The sequence below is a fragment of the Melanostigma gelatinosum genome, assembly GCF_949748355.1.
Source record: "Melanostigma gelatinosum genome assembly, chromosome: 1".
In the NCBI taxonomy this organism is placed as follows: Eukaryota; Metazoa; Chordata; class Actinopteri; order Perciformes; family Zoarcidae; genus Melanostigma; species Melanostigma gelatinosum.
Window position 1 is genome coordinate 9511671 of NC_136634.1, and position 23290 is coordinate 9534960.

Sequence of the window (23290 nt, forward strand, 5' to 3'; positions counted from 1 at the left end):
ACAGAGCAACAGAGAAAAACAATCCACCCCAAATCTACTTACCTGACCAAGGTTTTGCTCTTCCAGTCCGTAATGTAACATTTTTTCCTTGAAGAATAAAAAAAAAAAGACACGTTAGAGAGACTGGTTGAAGTCGCCAGCCACTGAAAGAGAACCGAGATTTAAAGCCTCAATCTTTTTCTCCAGCTTACCTGAAAGGCATTCGGATGTTCATCTGCTCTGCGTATTTGCAAAGCGTATCCCAAGGAGCGTGGACCTTCACAAACATGATGTCGCTGTTCGTCAACGAGGGCTTTCAGATCAAAAAGAAAAACAGGGGTTTGAGAACTGAATTGCGGAATCAAGGAAATGTAAGTCCTCGAAAACCAAACATGTTTTTGACCTCCTTCTCCAGCATTAGCCCCTCAGCACGTAGATTCTTCTCGAAGGTGCACCTCTTTTCCACCTGTAGACTGGACTTCTTGTAAACCAGAATGTAGTCAATACGCTTTTTCCCATCTTGGAAAAACAGTCCAGAGGACCCAGCTCGATTCTTTCCCTGTACACAATGTTTCATACTTGAATTTGAGATGTAGGGATGATGAACACAGGCCTGCTAATGTTTGAAGCTTCTCAGTGATACAATAACTGCAGTGTAACAGTATGAACAGTCGTGGTAATAATTGTGGATTAGTGGGAGCGTGTTACCTGAAATGAATCTGTGCGCGCCTCTAATTTAGCCCGGGTGACAGGCTTTTGGAGCGGGACTGACTCGTCTGCCCTTGTTTCGCAGGTAGTCACCTCCGACTCCTCCACGTACTGATCCTTTCCATCCTCTGCTGCACACAGACACGGCAAAAACAATGAGACGTTTATTGAACTGGTAACGCACCAAAAAAAGGATCCTATCTGCATCGAGTCTTCGGTTGCTGGTCAAGTCAATATTTTCCTAAATCCAATTGCCAACATTGAAATAAACTAAATCAAAGTTAGTTAAATGTGGGCGCCAGCTTGAGAGCGACACCTTGATGCAATTCAACAGATCCATGCACCGATTTTGAAAGAGGGCCAATCCTGTTTCCTTCCTTCCTGAATCTTTATTCATCCCACTGATGTGCACATGTGTGGAAAAAAAGATTTAGTCGCTTTTTTCTTAGCACTTCATTTAAACCACGGAAGCACCAAGACTTAACAGCTTCATTTAGTCACTGAAGTTGATTTCGAGCCTCTAGATAACAATGTGTTATAGTACCTGTTAGAACATTATTGGGCCTTGGACAGAAAGTTTTAATGCAAAATCACTAACTGTGATGTTTTTTTTGTTTTTTTCCCCCCATTCTTTCTTTAGTTTTATTTTAATCAGCATTTTCCCTGATCCAGGCTGGGATTAAGAGAATGCTGTCCTATCGTCTGTCTATCTGGAGATCACCACTGACAATCTTCACAAGAGCTAAATCGCCACAGAATAGTGAAAAGTCACAATAACAGCTTGCTTTTAATGTCAATACAATAAAGTCGAAGACAATATCTATTAATCACCACAAATAATCCAGACTATCAGAAATAACGATGGAAAACCATTTAATTCCGTGCAACTAATATGAAAAGTGCACAGCTTTGGTCCAGGGAGTTGTGAGCAACTGCAGTGACGTGTCTTGTTTTCAGACATCAATGTGAATTTCCTCCACACTGAAAGCCAACGCAATCCATTTGTATTTGGTAATAAAAGTGTCAAAGAACTTTTGGCAACATGAGGCGCAGTAAAGAACCCAAAAGCAGTCTGAGTCTAGCCTGCTGGATCGTGCTGCATTTTCACACAGTAAGGAGCCATGCAATGTGAATTTATTGAAGCATTTTCAGTTTACAGTGCGTAATAACATAGGCTACAGTTAATCGAGTACAATAATAGTAAAACTAAACTTGTGTCACATTTTGGGTTAACTCTCCAGCAGAAGTGTATCCAGCTTAGTTAAACCAATCAAAACACATCTATCGGTGCAGACAGGTGAGAAGCTGGTTGGTCTGTCTTCACTCTCTTCTTCTGTCTGCACCTCTTTTTCAGGCCAAGAGAAAACCTGTTCCTCAGATGTCTATTCTCAGCACGGTGACAAAGAGCCACGCTTCACCAAAATAGCAACACTTCACCTTGTGCTACCTAATCTGCATGAAACTGCATCTCCATTCTCACTTCTGCACACCACACTCAGCAGGGAAATACCAAAGGGTTGGGCAAAGGCTGTCTCAAGGTGATGAAAATACCAACGTGTGGAAGGGTTGCATGCGCTAGAGCCCTCACTATCAATGGCCTTTGAATAGTCTTGAAGATATTAATACGACTGAATAATCTTCCCTCTCCAACAGGCATTTGGGTTTTGTAGTCCACACTGTGAGGTTGTTTCCTTGCTTTTACCCCACACTTTCTCACTGCCTCTGAAAGTGCATCACACGCACGTGACTGTGTTTTATAAATCCTCTGCAGCATTATCACAATCTGCTAAATCAGTACTGTGCACGTGCCATAAATGTCACAAACATCATGGCAATCTGTGTTGCAACCAACTCTGTTCCTGTTGAGCGTATCAACAAAACAGTTTGTGCAGAGTATGGAGCGAATGATGAAACACGGCGTACAGACAGAACAAACAGTTTGCATCACAGACATGATGTTTATTTCCTGAAGGCGTCCTTGTAGGTAAACAGAGTAGAAAACACATCATGAAAAACACATCATGGAAAAGAACTTCAACTTTGGAATGACCACATTACTGCCGCGTACAAAGCTGATTCATAAATAAGTTTTTCAGTGATGCAAACTCACGACTGAAGCATCTTATCCACGAACAGATTTAGAAAGACGTCAGTAGGTTCCTCTCACACTGACCTGTCTGCGGGTGCAGGAGGCTGCAGGAGGTGCTGATGCTCTGACTCAGGCCCTGGACTGCTGGTTTGGGCTCCGGGCTCAGCGGCACAGACAGGAAGTGGTTGAGGTTGGTTGGATGAGTCTGACTCTGGGCCAGGCAGGGGAGGCTGCGGCGAGACGGCTTCGGGCTCTTCTCCTTCAGGATCTCGCTGATGCTGGTGTGCATGCCTGAGGACGACAGGGACGGAGGAAGGTCATTTAAAAAATCTTTAGAGGAAAATAAAATCCTGTGAAAAAAATATATACGGTACACATTTTTGACATATTTATATTATGTTTATATGTCTACGTGCTTTCACTGAAAAATAAAACACGTAAAAATATAATTTAGTCAGAGGCACTTGCACTGAGGGATGGATTGGATTGGGCTCTGCTCTTTGGTCAAACTCCGCTGAAGTCAGCAATATAAAAACATTTATTGCACAAGGTGGAGGTTGGGGTAGCGCTGCGACCTACGGCAGCAAATGGCATCGATGCCGTGAAGGTATCAGCAGACTTCAAGCCGTCTACAAGCTCGTCTCCGACAACACATTCAGAACAGAACACCCAAACAAACTGAGGCATTTTGAATCGTGTTCCTTACGAGGCCGACAGTCAGGATGTCTCAGCCTCTGCTGCATTCATTTTGACCGTTCTTTTAAAGAGCTTGCTCGTGAGCCAACTTCATGGAAGTGAAACACTAAATCACTGGAGTACCACTTGAAGCAGCTGATGCTAATAAGCTAATGCAGGTGCGACAGCACTTTAATGCAAGGCTCCAATATGTATGCACTTATACAGAAGTTACATATTATAAATACTCAATACATTTAATGAAAATAGTTTATGAATTTAAAATGTGAATCAATTTCTTTAGACAAATGTCTACATAAGTTATGCTTTGCTTGTTGAAGCTGCAAAAGCAAAAAGTATTTCTTGACGAGAAATACTTTTTATATGCTATATATATATTTTAACTTATCTTGCAAAATATAACAAACTAAAAAATTGAAAACAGAAAAATGACTGAATCGTCAGCAGAAGGGAGAAAAATTAATTGTAAGAAGACCTTTTTACGATCTAATGCATGAACTGATAAGAAGAGAGCGAGTGGAAAAAAGGGAGGGAGAAATCACTTCAGTCAGCAACTGGTCCATCCTTTTATGGGCTAGTGGTGATAATGTGCATTAAAACCAGCAGCACTCCATCATCACACGGCTCAATATCCCAAGAAAAGCTGCATGATGCTGCAACCAATTTCACAAAGATGCATAACAGCATTCATGCACGCTGCTAGCTTTCTTATTCGCAAGTCATTTTGTATCAATACCAGCAGGTTACATCAAGGTTATTTCAGCAGTAAAAACAATATGGTGATAGTGGGGCTGACTGATTGCTGAATGACTCATTTAACAATGCTGTCATGATGTATTGTAACGAGAAACTCTGAGGTTAACAACGATAATGAACGTCCAGTGCTTGAAGCAGGTCATTGAAGCAAACCGTCACAGCAGCTCCTCACGTTTATTCATGAAATGGTAACGTGACTTAGTTTCACCTCCAGTGAGGAATTCTCCCAGTGACCTTCCTGAAACGTTCAGCTGCACTGATAATTCACTCTCCGCATCCTGAGGGTCCGCGCCGCAAGCTGTGCAATGACTCAGTCTCATGACATTGAGACATCCCAGCGCTGTTGGGTGAGAAGGGAGCTGGAAGGCTCAGGGGAACCACTGATCGCGCTGTTTATTCCCTGTGCGGCTCCACAGATATGAAATGAATGAAAGTGGTGAGCTCCAGCTAACAGCTATACAACGAATTATTGAGGAAAACTGTAGAAATCTTGATGTCTAAACTACATTCAACCTGCAGTTGGATTTCACTCTAATCAGGAGACGGATTCAGAAAAAAAGTTTGGAATAAAAGTCTTTTAAATATAAAAGTACGATTACTCAGCACAAATGAAGACAAGAGTAAACTTTAAAAGAAGCAATCTCTCCATGTATGAAAGTCAATTTCTCCTCAGGCCAATAACAAAGCTTGATTTCCCAGTGCTTTAATTATTTCTACTCACAAGCATTCAGTCTCCCTTCATTGCTTTTCATAACTCAATCAATGCCATTGAATACCGTACTTCCAATCAATACTGAGCTGCAGGTTGTCAAGCTATCAGAGAGTCATATTGGGCCAATTACATCTGCAACGACATCTTAAAAACCATAGATCTCATGGTCCGGTGAGCAAGCTTAGTTTCTCCCAGCAACATGCTTTATGACTGGCTGGAAAATCCAAGCGAGCTTCCACTCAAGAGGCCAGAAGCCTAAAGTGGCATCATTTCACAGCCTCTGCATAGTCTCCTCAGACCAATTCACATGCTTATTTAATATACCTGCCTACTTTCTCCCCATTATGCTGATCGATACATGGAGAATGGCTGCTGCGTATCAAAAAAGGTACATTTACTGGACGCTAGCCGGTCTAGAGAATCCCAACAGACATCGGCAAGGCTCAACATGTCTGAGATGATGCATAGGAGCAGAGCCAGCTAATGGGCCTGTAGGGGTGAGGCTCGGTGGTCCCAAAGGACTCTGACTTTAAAATAAACCCACAAATTGGACGGAGTTGGGGTTGTGTGAAATTGCTTCCATGGAAATTTCAGAGCAGGTGAATACTACAAGTACATTTCCTGGTCAAATCTCTCAGCCTCAATGGATATTAAGGATATAATAATGGTTATCTGACAATCATTGCCCTGTTGCAAAGCTTTAGCTTAGTTTTCTGATGCTGGTAGACCCTGAACTTTGTCCTACAGTCAGAGCAGCTGTGCTGTACATTGTGTGTGTGTATATAAAAATATATAAAGGGTTCATCTAATGTCAAATCCTGTGTTTGCTGTGCTCTGGCTAAACTTCATCAGGAGAAAGTTAATCCTGTGTGTGTGTGAGTGTGTGTGCATGGCCTGCATGTGCATGTGTGTGTGTGCCAGTTGGTATGTTACTCTGTGGGCTGATATGGAGTCCTGCACAGAGAGCATCCATAGAGAGGAGGGATGCAGGAAAGCAATAAAAGAATAAAAAACTGACGGATCAAGAGGGAGTGGACGCCCGCTGTGAGGTGGTGAGGGAAAAAACACCTCCGTCATCAGCATGACACGGGGACATGGCGGCCATCCCTGTGTGTGCTCGCACGAATGCCCACTCAGGCTCATCCGAGGGGGGAGTTGGACGAGATTCAGGGAAGCATTTTCACCTTTTATTTTTTACAACATTGAATCACAGTGGATGTAATTATGATTTTTGGACACTGATCAACAGACAACAAAACTTCGAAGAAAAACTATACAGATTTTATAGACCGTCTATAAAAAAAGCTAATAATTTGCTCCACAGACACCGTTGTCTGTCTATGATGAGCAGCCGAGGCCAACAGCCTGACCGTGAACACACCTCCGAGCAGCAGGCACCTTTAACCTCAGTTTAAACGGTTCAGGACCGTATTATACAATGCTGGCACTACCTCTCGTTGCATCATTTGAGCAGATTAAACATCTTCCTTCTCTCTCTCTATCTCTTCATTACCCCCGCCCCTTTAACGTCACACTATCTTCTTATGTCCCCTGATTGCTTGCGATTCCTACTACGTCACAGGATTTTCCGCAAAGCCTCTTCTGTGTCCCTGTGTACACACCTCACCAGGGACTGCATATCAACTATACCGTCTTCAGTAGCAAGCATAAAAAGGCCACAGCAGAACACTTTATTTCCACCGAGAATGGCCAAAGTCAATGTGTGTTTTGCAGACGTGATTGAACTGAACGATAACTTTTGGGCTCCAGCAGAACTTCTGCCTGTATTGTTCTTATAACCTAGCAACGAAACAACCGCTGACTATTTAAAGGCCGTGAAAGTGTTGAAGCTGGTAACTGTAAGACACACACATGCAGAACAAAACAGCCTCTTTGTTCTGTCTTTTTGTAAACTCTTTGTCTACATGGCAAGCTACAATTTACTCAGACTGGATCAACTTCCATAAAACGGACGTCTGCCTAATATTCTAGAGCAGACTGTTTAAATCACAGCTGATACTGTATATGTGCTCTCCCCAAATCTGCACTGAAATGAATGTCTGTATCTATGAAACCATCTGCCTGCTTGCATAAGAGGACAGGTGGCCTGCTTAGGACTGTGCAACCATAGGTTTACACATAAACACACACACACACACACACACGCGCTGTATTTGCACACAAAGTTAAAAAGTGTAGAGAGGACAGCACTCTCAGTCCTGCTGCCACCAGTGAACCAACCTACAGACAAACAAAACACACACACACTTTTATTCAAATCAAGAAATAAATCACTAATCCATTAAGTGTTTCCATGAGGATTATGGGCCAGATGTTGTTTCATACTAAATATTGATTCTTTAGAAACTATAAGAGAAGTTGGTTGGTTGTATTGTAAATACCGCTGATGACAGTGCTGGATATAAACATACTATAGGGCGATCAATCTGCCAATTGAACTTCTACCAGAAAACAGTGAAAAATGTCCGTCACAATATCCTGCAGCACAAGATGACATCATTAAATGTCTTGTTTTGTCAAAGCAACAGTCTAATGACCCCTATTATTCAATTTACTAAACCAAGAAGAGCAGCATCTTTTTGTCACATTTGAGAACCTGAAAAAAAAAGGAAAAATGATTTTAATGATTATCAAAATAGTTTATTAGATTTATTTATTCAAATCGACCAATTGATAAATCCAATAATCGTTGCAGCGCTAGAATAATACATGTCAAAGATGAGCACAGCTTTGTTTAAGACTGAAGTATTCAATTGTTAAACCATGGTTATATTTAAATGTCGATATACCGGTACTTACCGGAGCTGCATTTTAGTTTTAACCAACTGAGTGACTTGTTTATTTGAATTAATCCTTTTTCTAACTCTCCGCTCTTTCTTCAATCAAAAATATTTCCTCACCTTCAACTCAGAGAAGAGCTTGAAGCGAAGAGATTTAACTCCCATAGAAACTGATCAATCTTGACTTGCAGTTGATTTAGAGTCAATTTTCAGATTTTATCGATTACCAATAAAGCAATAAAGGTCTCGGCTCCAGCAACACTAAGAAAGCTTTTCACCTCGTGGGTACAGAAACACAAATGCTCTCACAGTGTGCAGCTGATTGTGTTTGAGGACGGGCCATATTATTTCAAAATGTTTGCTTTTGCAGGACATTGTGAGCCAACACCCTCTTTGCCTTCAATTTAATGGTGCACTTAGCAGTCACTGAAATATTGAGTGGGTCTTCAGGCCCGAAGTCAGGTTTGTACATCGCTCTGATGTCATGTTGTGCAATGCGTTTCCTGAAGCCAGGAAAGTGGATCACTCCATCAGGTACAGTATAATGTTTAAGCTCTATAGAAATAAACATAAAAACAATAAAAATCAGTTCAGATGACCACAAAATGTGTGGCTCAGTCCATTTTTGAATGTAATGGCAGAAGACAATAAAGTTTGTTGTCGGTGTACATAATCTGCTTTCCCCTCTCTTTTTTTGTAAAAACTCAGTTTGTTTTCACACTCAAAACCATCAAAGAGACATGAGCTCCAGCAGATAAACTAACACCTTCTTCCGCAGGGCATCCCCTCACTCTTGAGATTATAGCCTCATCAGAAGCCAGAGGATGGATCCTTTCATCCTCCTCAGCCAGGTGCCTCAACAAAAAGAGGTCATCGCTCCCCGTTTATGAGCCTGTGTCGGCATGAAAACAAGAAGATTGTCCACCATTTCTCTAAATTTAGACAGCCACCGCATTAAATATTAATGCAAAGTAAAGAAGCCCTACTTATGGTTCAAAATCAATACTGCCGCTGCAGTGTGATCAAGCTGAATGAAAGACACAGATTGATGACATGAGAGCGGTTTATTTATAGATCGAAAGAAATTTGTTATCTTTCATTCACTTGATACTAAATGTTATTGCCAGTCAAAAAATGTGAATGTGTCAAATGAACACCAACATGAACTGGAGTCTGGTGCTTTTCACAAGTTGCTGATTGACAGGAACTTCTAACAGCAGCAAGTCATTTTTTTCTATTACTGTCAAAGCCTGAGTCCAGCTATTCTTGGCAAGCTACTTCTCCTTTAGCACAAACTATCCTGCTTGCTCCTGAACAGGTTTGTATGGAACAGTTTGTATATTTTCTCTAAAGCATGCACCATTGCAACATAATGCAATCAGTGCTTACAGCCCACTTGTACGCCCCGCTGAGCTGATGCATAAGGACACGACTGAGTGCAGTTCTAATCACTGCAACTTCAAAACAAAAACACCTTTCAGAGATCTGCATTGCTTCTTTGTGAAAAGTCTCGTCTAGTCTCGTCTTGGTGCAGCATCAACGGCAATCACCCACTGTGACAAACATGGCTTAAATAGTAAAAACTGATCAATGTAAAACATTTTAAGGTAATTATATGCACTTTAATTGGATCTATGAAGCCTCCAGACTGACAAATAACGACCTAAGTCAACGTTACATAAACTAGTGGATAGACTATGAGAGGGCACACGGTTCATAAACAGGAGGAGGACGCGGCAAGACCTCCAACTCTGCGTCACGCGCACAGCAAGTGGAGAGTCCGATGCCTCCGAGTGCCATTTAACATCACAAACTAACTGAAGAAGAAAAAGTCAACACCCGACACACTCAGCTCAAAACATGAATCGTAAAAACGCGTAATTATCCCATTTAGCGACCAACCTTTCTGCTGCTTGAAGGACTGGATGGAGCCCGAGTGGTGCACCATTGCGACGTTCAGTTGGTCTCCGGCGTTAATTGAATTCCGTATTACAAAGAGAACAATTGCAGAACGCGTGGGAAACTGTGGTGGGGAAGCGTCGCTGTTCTCGCAGCTCCCATCCTGCCAAACGATCTCGCGGCCGATGCGCAAACCCCAGCAACACCTGTCTAAGCTCCGCATGCCCCCCCCCCCCCTCCTCCTCCTTCTCCTCCATCCACGGCAGTTGTCATGGTGACGGGCGGTAGGGGAGGTCCTGAGACGGACACCCCCCCCCCCCCCGCCGTTCTGATTCACTGACTCCAAATAAACTGCGGGAAATTACCAGGGGCAGCGCATCTCAAACGCACCGACAAGGGCATGTATTCATTGAGTCATCAATCATCGGTGTTTTACCTGTGCTGGAGCCTGCAGCATCAATACAGAGCTATCACCAACATATAATGCAGTCAGTGCTGGTTCAAAAAGGAAGATCATGTGTTCACATTCCGCAACACAAGCCCCTTTGGGATATTTTCATCAGGCCATTTTGCTCCTGCCTGAAATGTCAACATTTTAAAATGTATTCAAATATTCTTTAAAAAATCAAATCAAACGGATTTCACATTCAATTAAATTTATTTTTGTATGGCCCAAAATCACAAATTTGCCTCAGAGGGCTTTACAATAGACATTCAACATCCTCTGTCCCGGAACCCTCACTGAAACAAAGGCCTTCAGATTTTGTAAACCCATTGAACATCATGTAAACAAGACATAAACAACACAGGAGTCCATGAGGTGTTTTCTTATAAGACATACACATAAAACGCATATGGCATTGTCGAGTGTAGTGTACCTGTAAGCAAACAAAAAAGAAAACAGCAACAGAGGCAATATGGACCATTCAAAGGCTGAAGCATTTGCTTTGGCAGCAATTAAATACTGTGAGGCTGTGAGACAAACTCTGAACAAGCAATAGTTTACTGCAGAGCTCAGCTGTGCTGACACATTGCTGCGTAGCATCAGGGGCATCCCTAACAGAACCAACGTTATAGCCTATCAGTCATGAGCAGGGCGTTAAAATGGCTGCAGTAGTTTGATAGCATAACGTTTGTCATGCTGGCTTTATTGCACAAACAGGACATTTCGGGAGGAAATTCGATATTGCAATATACACAATATACAGAACACATTAGTTTTGAAAAAACAACAATTTCTTACAATAAAATATTTTTCTCTGCATTTCTCTCCCTTGTCACCTTGTTTTCATTTATTAATTTGAATTCGTGGTTTCTTTATTTACTTTGGTGATGTTAACTCAAGAGCCCAGGGCCCCGTGCCACGTAAGTGGTTCAGCAAAGTCGATCAAATGTCCTGTTAGCCAGCCTACATGAACGAGATGATTGATGTCAGGCTATCTCGGTTCCTGAAAGGCTGATCCGCTCTCAAACAGTCTCGTTAATTCGAACCAGACGATCGGGATCAGGATGATTGCGCGTGCTCGTCCCACTTCAAAAGGGGGAAGCGTCGATCACCGAAACCATGATTTTCTAACAGTACAATGTCAAATAAAGTCAAAGAAAGAGCCGCTTTTTACTCCGCTGACGAGCAGGAGATGATCATGAACGCATATGAGGATGTCAAGACCGTAATCACGGCAAAATATAACACCGCCACCGCTGCGAGGGCGAGACAGGAAGCACGGCAACATATCACAGACGAGTTCAATGCGCAAGTGTTGGAAATGTATCAGCTAATTGTAATGCCTCATCACCCCAACCAATCAGATTATATGTCTTTAAATGTGCCTGCTGGCAGTAGACTTCATGAATGCATCATCGAATGAGATCTTATGGACAATAATGATCTCAACTCTTTCAGAATAAGTAGATAAAAACAAGCCCAAAGAGTATCTAACTGATACGAATTAATATGAGGATATATGTACTGTGTGCCCTTATGTATCATGTAGCCTACTATATGTGTATATACATGTATGTGTAGATTACCATATAGAACTAGTTTGAATATGTGTGTGAGAATCTGTTTATGGGCGGATCAGTATGTGTATTATTCATAATCAGACATTCAATCAATTGAAGCCGTGAAAAGAAAGTGTGTGATTCTCTCTATTCTTATCATGAGTCCACCTTCATCATGTTCTACAACAATGATGTGCTGGTGTACTAATAACACTGTCATATCATTATGAGTGCTTTAACCTCCATTATGCAACCAGCCATCAAGAGGACATGAGAGCAAGTAAACACTAAGTAAGCACACACACAATTCAGAATGGTGAGTCAGTACAATATGTGCCATGGTGATGGAATGAACACATCCATAAGTTTATTAAGCGCCAAATGAACTTTAGGAACAGCACGGCATGCAGCGGCTTTCCCCATGTTCTCCGCATCGCCGACACTGGACTAAAATGTAGCACTCGCAGAACAGCGCAAGGCTGCATCCAGTCTGTGGGACAGTCAGTGCGCGGCTGCAGCGTGTGGTGTTCAATGTGTGGCTCGAGAAGGTCTAAATAAATGATTCCTTGTCGGCAGAATCGATAGCGCTCGTATAGGAAGTCATCATGATGTGATAATGGATCTTGGCGATGTGGAAGAACTCTCTCCCTATAAAACGCTCATCTAACTAATATCCTCCTTCATCAATGGGATCTCTGAGGAAGGGAGCTGTACATTAATGCAATAGAGGCTTCTTAGTTTGCTCAGCTGGTTTTAAGGATCACCGTGTGTCTCACTTTACATGCATTTCATGAACTCCCGTATAACCCCCAGTATATAAAGTATCCGGCTAACTAAGTTAGACACGTACGTGAAACGGGGCCCTGATGTGCACCAGTCATCACCTGCATCATTGTACTGTTGTTTTTGACTGCTTCTAACTATTATATGCAATATGGAGAAAAAAATTGAACAGGAATCATGATATTGTTAATCATGTATACGTTTATGTGGTAAACCTGCACCAATAGGAAGCCCTTCATACAATATAGTCTTCTTATCACTTTGCCTTGGGTCTTCAATTGCACAGTATCAACCAAACAGAGATCTTATCGTGGTTTATCTGCAAGGCCACGCTCTCATGTCAATGTCAACCACACAGAGTTACAGACCAGCAGACCTCCATAACTGGCATAGCGTTAGACTGGTTTACATCTTACCTCAATGACAGAAGTTTCAATGTCTCTGTGGGTGATTTTGTGTCTGTTACCTCTCCACTGTCTTGTGGTGTACCGCAGGGCTCGGTTCTGGGGCCTCTGTTATTTTCCCTTTATCTGTTACCTTTGGGACTGATCATAAAAAGCTATAATATGTCCTATCACTTATATGCAGACGATATCCAACTTCATCTGTCATTTAAACCCAGCGAGGCATTCACATTAACTAGGCTCCTGGACTGTGTCAATGCCATCAGAGACTTGACGGCAGAAAACTGCCTGCAACTCAACGACTCTAAGACTGAGGTCCTAGTTATTTCTCCAGGAGTTTGTCCCCATGATCAGGCAGATTATTAGTCCACTCTCCTCTGCTGCCCATTGCAACCTGCGCAATCTTGGGATTTTCTTTGATCGATCCATGTCGTTTGACCCTCATGTTAAGCAGCTGTCCAGGTCATCTTTCTTCCATCTAAGAAATATCAGTAAACTGAGATCTGTATTATCAACACCTGAATTAGAAATGATCATACACACATTTATCTCTTCACGCATTGACTGCTGCAACTCACTTTTCACATCACTCAGTGTATCTGCTCTTTACCGTCTGCAGGTCATCCAAAATGCTGCCGCCAGATTACTCACCAGGACAAATCGACGGTCTCACATCACCCCCGTACTCCGATCTCTCCACTGGCTTCCTGTAGCATCTCGGATACACTTTAAAATTCTCACCATCACTTACAGAGCACTTCACGGTCAGGCTCCGGCTTATGTAGCTGATCTACTTCGCCGCTATTCACCCGCCCGCACTCTCAGGTCAAACGCTCTAGGTCTTCGGTCAGTCCCACGCACACGATTTAAGAGCCGTGGTGACCGAGCCTTTGAGGCAGTGGCCCCGAGGCTCTGGAATGCTCTGCCTGCAACTCTACGCCTCGCAGATACTGTGGATACTTTTAAAAGCCAGCTCAAAACCCACCTGTTTAGGCTGGCGTTTGTGTAAAAGTAAACCCATGTCCTAGACCTGCTCTTAAAATATGTTTTACATTTTTATTTTATTTTTTATTTTATTCTTTAACTTTTTTAATTTTCTCTGTGTAGATAATTTATTGACCCTAGGGTCACATTGTGTTTTTTATGCTTTTAAATGGCTGCTCTGTTAAGCACTTTGTGATACTACTGTCTGTGAAAAGGGCTATAGAAATGAAATTAATTCATTCATTCATCCGTGCTCTGCAACCCACGAGAGGGATTCCCTGTGTGCTGCTCGTGTTGTTGCCATGTGAGCAGACACCGAAGCGACCGCAGTGATCTGGTCAGTCTTCAAAGGGTCACAATAACACAGGTTGCAGTTTGGTCTGTTGTCCTACTTTTGTGTAACAATCTCTGTTTGCGCTGGTATTCTGGGGAGTAGTCTGGCATCTGTCATAGATGCAAATACCATCTGCTTCCTTGCCGCTCAGCACGCCTCTCCTCCCACTGCTCTGATGTTTATCGAGGGCTGGTGGCAGGGCTGTGCATGCCAACCCCCACAACATGCCATTGAACTGCAAGGCAAATGCGCGTGTTCCACTGGGCCGACAAATAAATAAGTAAGCAGCTCTTATAAGGTCGGTCCGTTTAAATTTGATCTCCTCTATTCCTGCCTGTTAGTTTAAAGATGTAGGTCAGATGACAGCGCTGCAGAGAAACCAAGGTTTCTAGAGAGATGAAATACTGCCACCTTGTGGGTATAAACATGATTGACTGAGTAGTCAGCACTCTGCTCCAAGAACCACATACTGTTTGTGTATTATTCACCTCAACCAATGCATGCAAATCTAAAATCAGGAACTACTTTTGACAAGATCCAGGTCTTCCAGCCTCCAAACAAAATGGCTTTCACAACATCTTTACATCAAAAGCTAAACAATAATTTTGAACAGTCAAAATATGTAAAATCTGCTAAATCGGTGCTGCAACAATTTGAGAACATTTGGTGTTTTTGCTCGACAAATGGCCTTAATGATGAATAGATGGCCAAAATCTTTGCCAATTTAATTTAACTAATGGATTGATCCTAAATTCAAATGGTCCATATTCATTAAGGAATCAGTTTAAACACTCAAACGTTATATGCACATTAGGTGTGCAGAAATATCCGTAACAAGTGTGGGCAGATCTCAGATGGATGTAATGCATTTAAAAGCCTTAATGCAGTGCAGCTGGCAAACTCACCGGAGAGTTGGTCGCTGTCCGTCTCGGTGTCTCCAGAGGGGAAGCTGTTGGCCAGCGAGGAGCTCCAGGACACCGAGTGGCTGATGGTGGTGGGATTGACAGGAACATGCCTCTCCAGCAGAGGCATGAACATACAGTTGTCCTGGTGACATGATCCTGCAAAACACACACACACACACACACCCCCCCCCCCCCACACACACACACACACACAGACACACACAGCGTGATCAAAGTGAGTCTACAGTGCTCATGTCATTAAAGTATCTTTATTGTTGCTGTTATCTTGAAGGGCATCCTGTTATAAACTCACACCGTTATACCAGTTTCTCAAGTTATCAGAGGGAAAATTAATCAGCTTGTTTCAGTAAAATGCGGGGCTGATCACAGCAGACCAGCTCCCTATTAAGCCCTCTCGTGTTACTGCACTCATACATTTTTAACACATCTTGAAAATTCTCTTTTACCGTCTGACACTTGACACCAATGGGGAACAATAAGGCCTCTGGCTTTAGCCAACTGTGTAACTCATCTGATCAGGTTAGATTTTGTTTTTATAAAAAACAGTAAAAAACAGTTAAAAGTTAAACTGACAGAAATGTGTGATGAGATAAGTACAGACGAACCAGACACATGAACTTAATCAATTAAACTGTTGAGGGATACCTTTTAAGGATTTCAGGAGTAAACAATTATCTAAATTGCAGTTTTATAAACATGAAGTTTATTTTCCAGATTCAGAAAATTTGAGCAAAAAAAGTAGACTGATTTTTTTTTCCCTTTTATTTTTTTAGCCGAAGTGAAACGGTGAACAGATATGAATAAATACAGTGCATTTTATCTCATTTTCAAAACACAGCAAACTGTCAACCTACACAGCTGGAAATGCTTCTCTAACAATGTGAAAGTTTAGAAAGGAAATAATCAGCACAGTAAGAAAAAAATGGCTAAATGCACATTACAGATTCATATTTACTCTTTTTGCATTAAGCATTGAGCCATTGTTTCGCAGTAATTGCATTATTATATAATGTGGAGGCTACCATTGTGAATCTTAAATAGGTCACTGCCTAGGTTAACCAAGGTAGCGTACAATAATGCATTTTAAATTAGTTTACAATGGAAAAATAGCATCTACAGTCAGTCTGCGCTCCCTCCCTCATTGTATGCATGAGGTACCATTAAGACGGAGAGGAAGGGACGCGGGCTGCACAGAGTCCAAACAACATGACTCACCAACATTCAGAAGTACTTTACATCTCAGAAAGGATTATTATGCCACAGGTTCAACAGCAACATCTCTCTTCAGCATCACTTCTCAATGGAGCCCATTAAAAAAACAATCTGGTGTGTACAGTCATGGAAAGTTATTGAAATGCTTGATTTTCAATGTGCACGGTTTACTTTGTGACATACCACCAGAGGACTGTGTAACACAAGCATGGAGCGTGTAACAGTTGAAAAGACCATTAACAGCGATTATTAGACGTCAATAGTGACATCGAAACCTCTGTGTTTAGGTTACAAGAGCTCTGAACAGCTGGTCAGAAAAAAACAACTTAGAAGTGCTTAGTCCATTACAGACGTGTAGTCTGAGTGCAGTAATATACTGTCCAGAGGACTTCACAATTATGGAGACACGAGGTCGATCGATTGATGAGCAGGTGCTTCCTGCATGAACTTCCTGACACATCGATTATATATTCAAACAAACATATTTCAAAGCCATGGTTCACTTATTTCCCCTCTCAAATAATCTTGGATGTATGATGAGATGTTGAGGAAAGTGTGACTGCATTTACAATGTATAACCGATATCAGAGCATGTACAACATACAAATACTGATGAATAACCATAGGAGATGGAACAATATAATCAATGTGTGTTCACACACACACACTTTACAATAAAGCCACGCCCCCTAATCACACACTTAAGCCACGCCCCTAATCTCACACTTAATTAAAACTCCGTCGGGTCACTTTTGACCCATGTTGTGTATCAAAGGGTTAACTGGCGACTTTCAGCCGAATGCGTCTGTTGTTGTCACGGCAGCTGTTGAGAATGGGTAGAGAACATGTAGCTGTCCTTGTGAATGCTGCATTGTTTAGTTTTGCAATACAGTGTCAAACCTTCTCATTTACAGTCTGTGGTCAAAACATACCGGATTCGACGTTGGAGAGTCTTTTGAGGAAACTAGTCCACTCGAGTATGAAACGTTGCTCGCTTGCTTGTTGTGTTGAAACAGGAAGGCAGCAAATTCCCCTTCCTTTGAAATAATAGTTGGAAAAACAATACATAAACGTCTTTGGAGCCTGTTTTGTGGAAACATGATTGTGTTACGTAGAAGAACTCTGTAGCACAGTTTAAAAAAAAATTACAAAAAAAATAAGTATATACGGGATTCGAACTCATGTCATTGAGTGGAAAAACAATTGGCGAGCAGAGGTAGTGCAACTTGACATTGTTCCGGGTTAAAAAGGTCACACATCCCGTTACGGATGAGCAGTTATAGAAACCAATAACCATAGCTCAGTGGGACAGCACAGAAGGCCCAGCTATAGAATGCACGGCCCGCCACTGAGTTCCACACAACTCTGCCATGAGTCCAAAGGGAAAGCACTCGGTTTAAGACTATATTTGCCATCGCTGCTTTGTTTACATTAGTCACTACTGAAGATTGACCCAAAAACATGGGGTAAGGAGGCACTAACTAAAGGATCTCAACCAGTTTATACCCGATGACCAGAATACCTGATGATTTATACGGTAAACACTTGACCATGCAGCTTCTGGCAAAGCCACCACATCACAATGTGCTCCCATGCCCCCTCTCAGAGTCTCTGCACACCACTGAACAGTATCCACATGGCTCTACACAGATGGCTCAACACTTTCCCATTAGCTACCAGACATAACCACAGTTTTGTCATTTACATATTTGCTTGGGGGCAGTGATGATTTACAACAGCTAATAAAAGCCACAGCATCCATCAGATAGCTCATTGGAATGAATGACGCTGGATTTTGCTTGAAAACAGTCACGCTCTTATTCCTTCTGTCTGTGGCGGACCACAGATATTTCAGCACAAGAATACAATGTACTTTCCTGACCTGTCGATGATAAAATAAAAGCCACACACCCAAAAGACACATAAAGTGCAATGTAATTATGACCAATTAATGTATTCCTCATTTATGGAAATTGACACATAAATAAATAAAACCTAAATGATCAGTTCTCATCAAGTCGATGTAGTGAATTCTTCTGCACTCATCACGAACACATGTAGATTTTACAGTATAATAAATGGCCTGTAATCATAATGGTCAACTGCTCAACAAGACTGTACTCTTTCAATCTCTGTTGTCTTTTGAATAAGTTGCCTGCATACACACTTGATCAAAAACCATTAAACAAAAAATTGTAGCCAGAAAAAAAGTACACCCTAATAACAAATCAAATTCTGTATTAAGTCATTTGTTAATTTTAGTTTAATAGCTAGCTGCAGTCTTACTGTCATTCCTTTGTTAACTACAACTCAATGAGTCTCCTTCAGTGAGTCAAACCTACCTGAGGAGCTTCCCAGAGCCGGTGACACCTTGACTTCCATTGCATGTACGTGCGCCTTCAGTGCAAGTCCCTCATCAGAAAGTTTCTGAATGAAAAAGCTGTTCTCATGAACCTGCCATTGCCACAGTGCAGCACTTAGAGCTGTGAAGTAGCCCTGGTGCAGCAGCGAAGATGGATGGGTGGAGTTTAACATGTTGACGGGTTAAGCGGGGTACAACATTAAAACTCTCAGGTTTATTGATTGTAGAGTAGACCGGAACTGCTGATTCATCACATGGAGCTCTCATCACTACGTGATTGAGAACATAACCAGGAGAGCGGAGAGACGTTGCTTACGTTGGCAAACATCTGCTACCATGAAGTTTAATTAGCCTACACTTCAGAATCAGTTGTTTTTGTATTGTAGCTGATGTTGTCGGGTCGAAGTCCCATATTCACTTTTCTCTCCTTACTTTTGATTTAGCCTAGTATAGCATTTATGGGAAACAAGGAAATGTCTCGAACCGGCTATATTCTGATCCCCTCTGCATTTATTGTGCTACTCGTGAGTAAATTACAAACCAAACATCAGAATGTAGTAGGCTAGTAATGGATTATATTGTCATTATCACGTTGGATTTGTCCTTCGCCACCAGGTGGTGCTGTTGGACCAGCTAACAGAGGACCAGCTTTGGGCGTCACTGATCACACTGAGCTACGTTCAAAAAACACATTTTAACGCAAAAGGTTAACTAATGCGTTTTGTAAATCTGACCACTGCACAACTGATTACGATGCATTAAGTATTAAAAACAGAAGTATTGTTGTGTTCTAATGCCCGACATGAAAGTAAACGATAGGTTAGCTGTCTTTGTGTGTTCATAGCATGTGAGCAGAAAACTGTGTGCGAGTGAAGTTCTTGAACACACCCTTGTTGCAGATTCATCAGCCGGCTGAACTGAGACCAAAACACTCGCAGGGATAAATATTTGACTTTGACGTCTGACTTTCAAACAAGATATTTTCCAAATGCCGATGCGATTAAACAAGAGGTGTGAGGAGACATAATTAACTAGGTGGCTTGGAGAAGTAACAGGGCTTGCAGTGGTAGTTTATGCTAGCCATTAGCTAACGTTACCGTGAGCTAATAGAAGCCGCAAGCTAACGGTAACGTTATTATGCCGGACAACCCAACAACTGCCGCTTGGAGTAGACGCTTTTGCCTCAGTTGCCTTAACAATCAGCCCAGCAATCTGATACTGGCTCACCAGCAAGTCAGGTAGCGTTAGCTGCTTAAGCTAAACCGACACAGTCATAACTATTTTTCTACGTTGCCTTTTTTTACTGCCTGCAATAACAACTCCAGGATGGGGATGTGCTTACCGTGCCTTGGTGGAGCGGCGGACGACGCTGTTGTCACTCCAGATCCAGTAAGTTAGCGTTAATTTACCAAAACTTGTATTTCCAGCTGTGTCAACAGGTAAATCAGAATGTCACACCTGTAACGTGACATGTGACGCAAATTCATTTAATTTAACGCTTCGTTAAGGCCCTGTGGTAATGTTCAGGAGGCGTCGACCGTGTTTAGCCTTTTGTAAACACTGGCATGTCAAGTATGCACGAGGCCCAGCTGAGTTAGCTTGCGTTAGTTAGCTAGCTAGCTATATAATGCTATATACTAAGGTCTACTGACTACTGAAAGTTGTAGCTTACACGTTACCCATTTGTTTTTACAGGAGATAAGAAGACGACAGTTAGCTGAGGCCGCTGAGAAGAGACAAAAAGAGGTGGGTTAACTTACAAGTGTTTGTCTGTGTGTCTACACCACCAAGACAGGGTTTTAATACACTTCGTTGTCATATTATTAGTCATATCAAGCTAAACGTGACTCCAATACAACATATTTGCTATAAATCATATTATGATAGTAGGGTCATTGTAAGCTGTAATGCCGTTGAATTGTATGAACATTTCTCAGTTCAACACTTTACAATTGAACAGCAAAGCACACCACACCCTCCAAAATATACAAAACAAGTCAACAGTTCTCTAAAACAGTGTAATAAAAAACTGAACAAACATAGGCTTTGTTGTAGGGTTGTTCAGGCTGCATTGGTTTGAGCTTGATGTACCCAACAATCTGGTAGTGTATTATAACTTCGTAGCCTTCGATTTCATATTTACACCCCATTAGAATGGTAGATGCACATGACAGTGTGGTGAGTGGTGTTTTTATGATACAGAAAAGCCACTTGCAAACCCGTAAGAGCCATGCTAAAGTTGTATCAAGGTAAGACGACATGGACCAGAATGAGAACTTTTCTCGGCCAGATACATCTTTTGGATTGGCTGATCACCTACCACATGTTTCTGCTATAAATCACTATTTTCACCTTTAAATCTTTTGACACACCGAGGATTTCACACTTTAAAGCACTGAGCCCTAACCCACAGCCACGTTTCAGTTAGCTGCTCCATCGGTCATCTAAATTGCCTTATTTGGCAGCTGAATGCCCCTTTGCTACGTGCCTTGTGCTTTTTAAAAAAGGTTGTGATAAAATGTTTGATTAAAAATGTTTTTCAAAAACATGCATGTTTTTAAGACTGTATTTTTAACATAAGATAAAAACACAGCTTTAATGAAGATATGACCTTTTATATAAACACAACTAAAAACACTTTTTAATGAAACTATTGCCTCTATATATAAACACTTTGTTAATGAAGCCAGTGTCCGTTGGTGCTTGATATATTCCACTCTTTTTCAGACAACATACAGGGGTGTTAAAAATCCGGAAGCTGTCGAAAGGAAAAAGAAAAAACAGGAAGAGATTGAAAAACAGGAGATGACCACCTCGGTGTCAGGTGGTGGCGGCGGGTTGAGGGTTAGTTTTGTGTCTTGAAGGATGGTCCTGAATGTCATTCATGAGGTTCAATCATACCTTTTAAGCACTTTTTTTTCCTGGTGAATTTTGAGATGTTATGCAACATACAGTTAAGTTATGATGAATCGTCGGGTACAAAAATATGTGACGGTGTTAGAAGTTTGAGTCTGTTTTGTAATATTTGGCTGAGTTTCAGGCTTGTTCTGATGATTTTCCCCTCTTTGTGTTCTAGTGGCAGGTGGGCTGACAATGAAGATGGTAACAGCTCCAGTCTTGACTCAACATGAAGTATTGCGGCAAGATGACTTGAAAGATGTTTGAACTGTTATCCAGTTTTCAAATTTTTTTTTTTGCCTAGTTATGAGACAAACGACTACAGCTTTCTTGCTTTATGCAAAACTATCTGAAGGGATGACTGAAAGAACAGCAGGACTTGCCCCCTTGTTGCCAAGTTATACAAGTCGTTTGGACCTTTTGGACGAGTCAGGGAGGACACGGAACATGTGTCAGTAAGTACAGGTCCTACTGTACTAGTTTTATTTGACCATTGATCAGACAACACGAGATAACGCCAAAGAGTGTGATTATTCTTATCTGGTGACAGCTGTCCTCCAACACTTTTCAGATTTTTCACTACACTGCTTTTGGTTTTCATTGTCGAGGATTTGTAAATTCACCTTGGCCACATTACCTTTTATATGACTTCTCCAAAAGTCAGTTATGCAAATGACACATTTCACAAGTGAAAGACAGTTCATGTTTACAAAACATGTAAGTGTGCTTATGATTAGAATACAGAAACACTCATTTCACTTATTTTATTGCGGGCTCTATTTTTTGGCAACACACAGATTCTTTCAGACAGTGCTATAACTCATAGGTATTTATTGAACTTTTAGTGCACTTTGCCTCTCCCTGATGTGTCCTTGTTGTATATTGTGATGAGAATATGTTTGTACTCGGTCCAACGCCATTTAATCACTGATTTGGTGATTCAGTCACGAAGTACAAATTACATACTTGACAAAATATGCAGCAGCAATAGAATACTGCAGAATAATATGAAACAACACTTAGACATTTTCCAACAAGTCAAAATGAAAAGGAGGCGCAGTAGTCCTATTGCACTGTGCACTGGTCTTTGCCTTCACTTCTTTATAGAGCCCGCTTTGTTTTTCTCTGCACAATTTGAGTTTGTTGCATTGGATTTTAGTATTTGCAGAACATTGATGTGATGCTTAATTTAATTGAAATGTGTTTGAATTGCCATTTTGCAAACGGAAGCTTTCGTTAAACATCTATTTGCAGACATGCTCGCTCCCACTCTTAAGTTGGGAGAGATTCATGTCGCCTAAAATGGAAACAGAAAGAAACGGAAGGAAAAGAACAAGTGAAGTGTGTACAGTACGTAGTGAAGTATTTACTTTGGCTTGCCTAACTGAGTGCATTTCTTACAGCCTTCACTTGATCCTAAAATGCTTCCGGTGCTCTCGCCATTTTGTAGAACAGGAAATCTAACCGATGTTATTTGCTACAATAAATCAGATTTCTGCTACTCTTGTGGAATTCATTCAATTTCAGTTCTGGTAAGATTTTGTTGAAATGATCAGTGATATAATTGCAGCATACTGTGGTTGAGATATATACTTGCTCAAAAATGTACACTTAGTTGTTGACTTAAGTCGACAGTTGAACATGTACCAATATTATGTCGTCTCACAAATATTTAAAAGGTTTAAATTCCAAAAGCTCCTTAGTGTTTTGAGTCAGCGAAATGAGCTCATCCTGCTGAAAGGA

The 23290-nt window shown here is 41.5% G+C and overlaps 2 protein-coding genes across 2 annotated transcripts in view; one reads left to right on the top strand and one right to left on the bottom strand.

The window, feature by feature from the left end:
• ano3 (anoctamin 3) overlaps window positions 1–17239 on the bottom strand; it is a gene marked incomplete at its 3' end in the record, with an annotated part of 32155 nt that extends 14916 nt beyond the window's left edge. The window contains 7 exon segments of the mRNA XM_079265686.1: window positions 43–87; window positions 192–292; window positions 383–538; window positions 688–818; window positions 2861–3067; window positions 15055–15210; window positions 17220–17239. Of these exon segments, the coding sequence (XP_079121812.1) occupies window positions 43–87; window positions 192–292; window positions 383–538; window positions 688–818; window positions 2861–3067; window positions 15055–15187 (773 nt within the window). The 5' untranslated portion in view covers window positions 15188–15210; window positions 17220–17239.
• Window positions 17240–19553: 2314 nt separating this feature from the next.
• svip (small VCP interacting protein) lies at window positions 19554–23048 on the top strand. The gene is made up of 4 exons (XM_079265747.1): window positions 19554–20038; window positions 20345–20395; window positions 21377–21493; window positions 21726–23048. Exons 1-4 carry the CDS (start codon window positions 19976–19978, stop codon window positions 21738–21740), a joined length of 246 nt encoding a protein of 81 aa, XP_079121873.1. The 5' UTR covers window positions 19554–19975; the 3' UTR covers window positions 21741–23048.
• The last annotated feature ends 242 nt before the right edge of the window (window positions 23049–23290 follow it).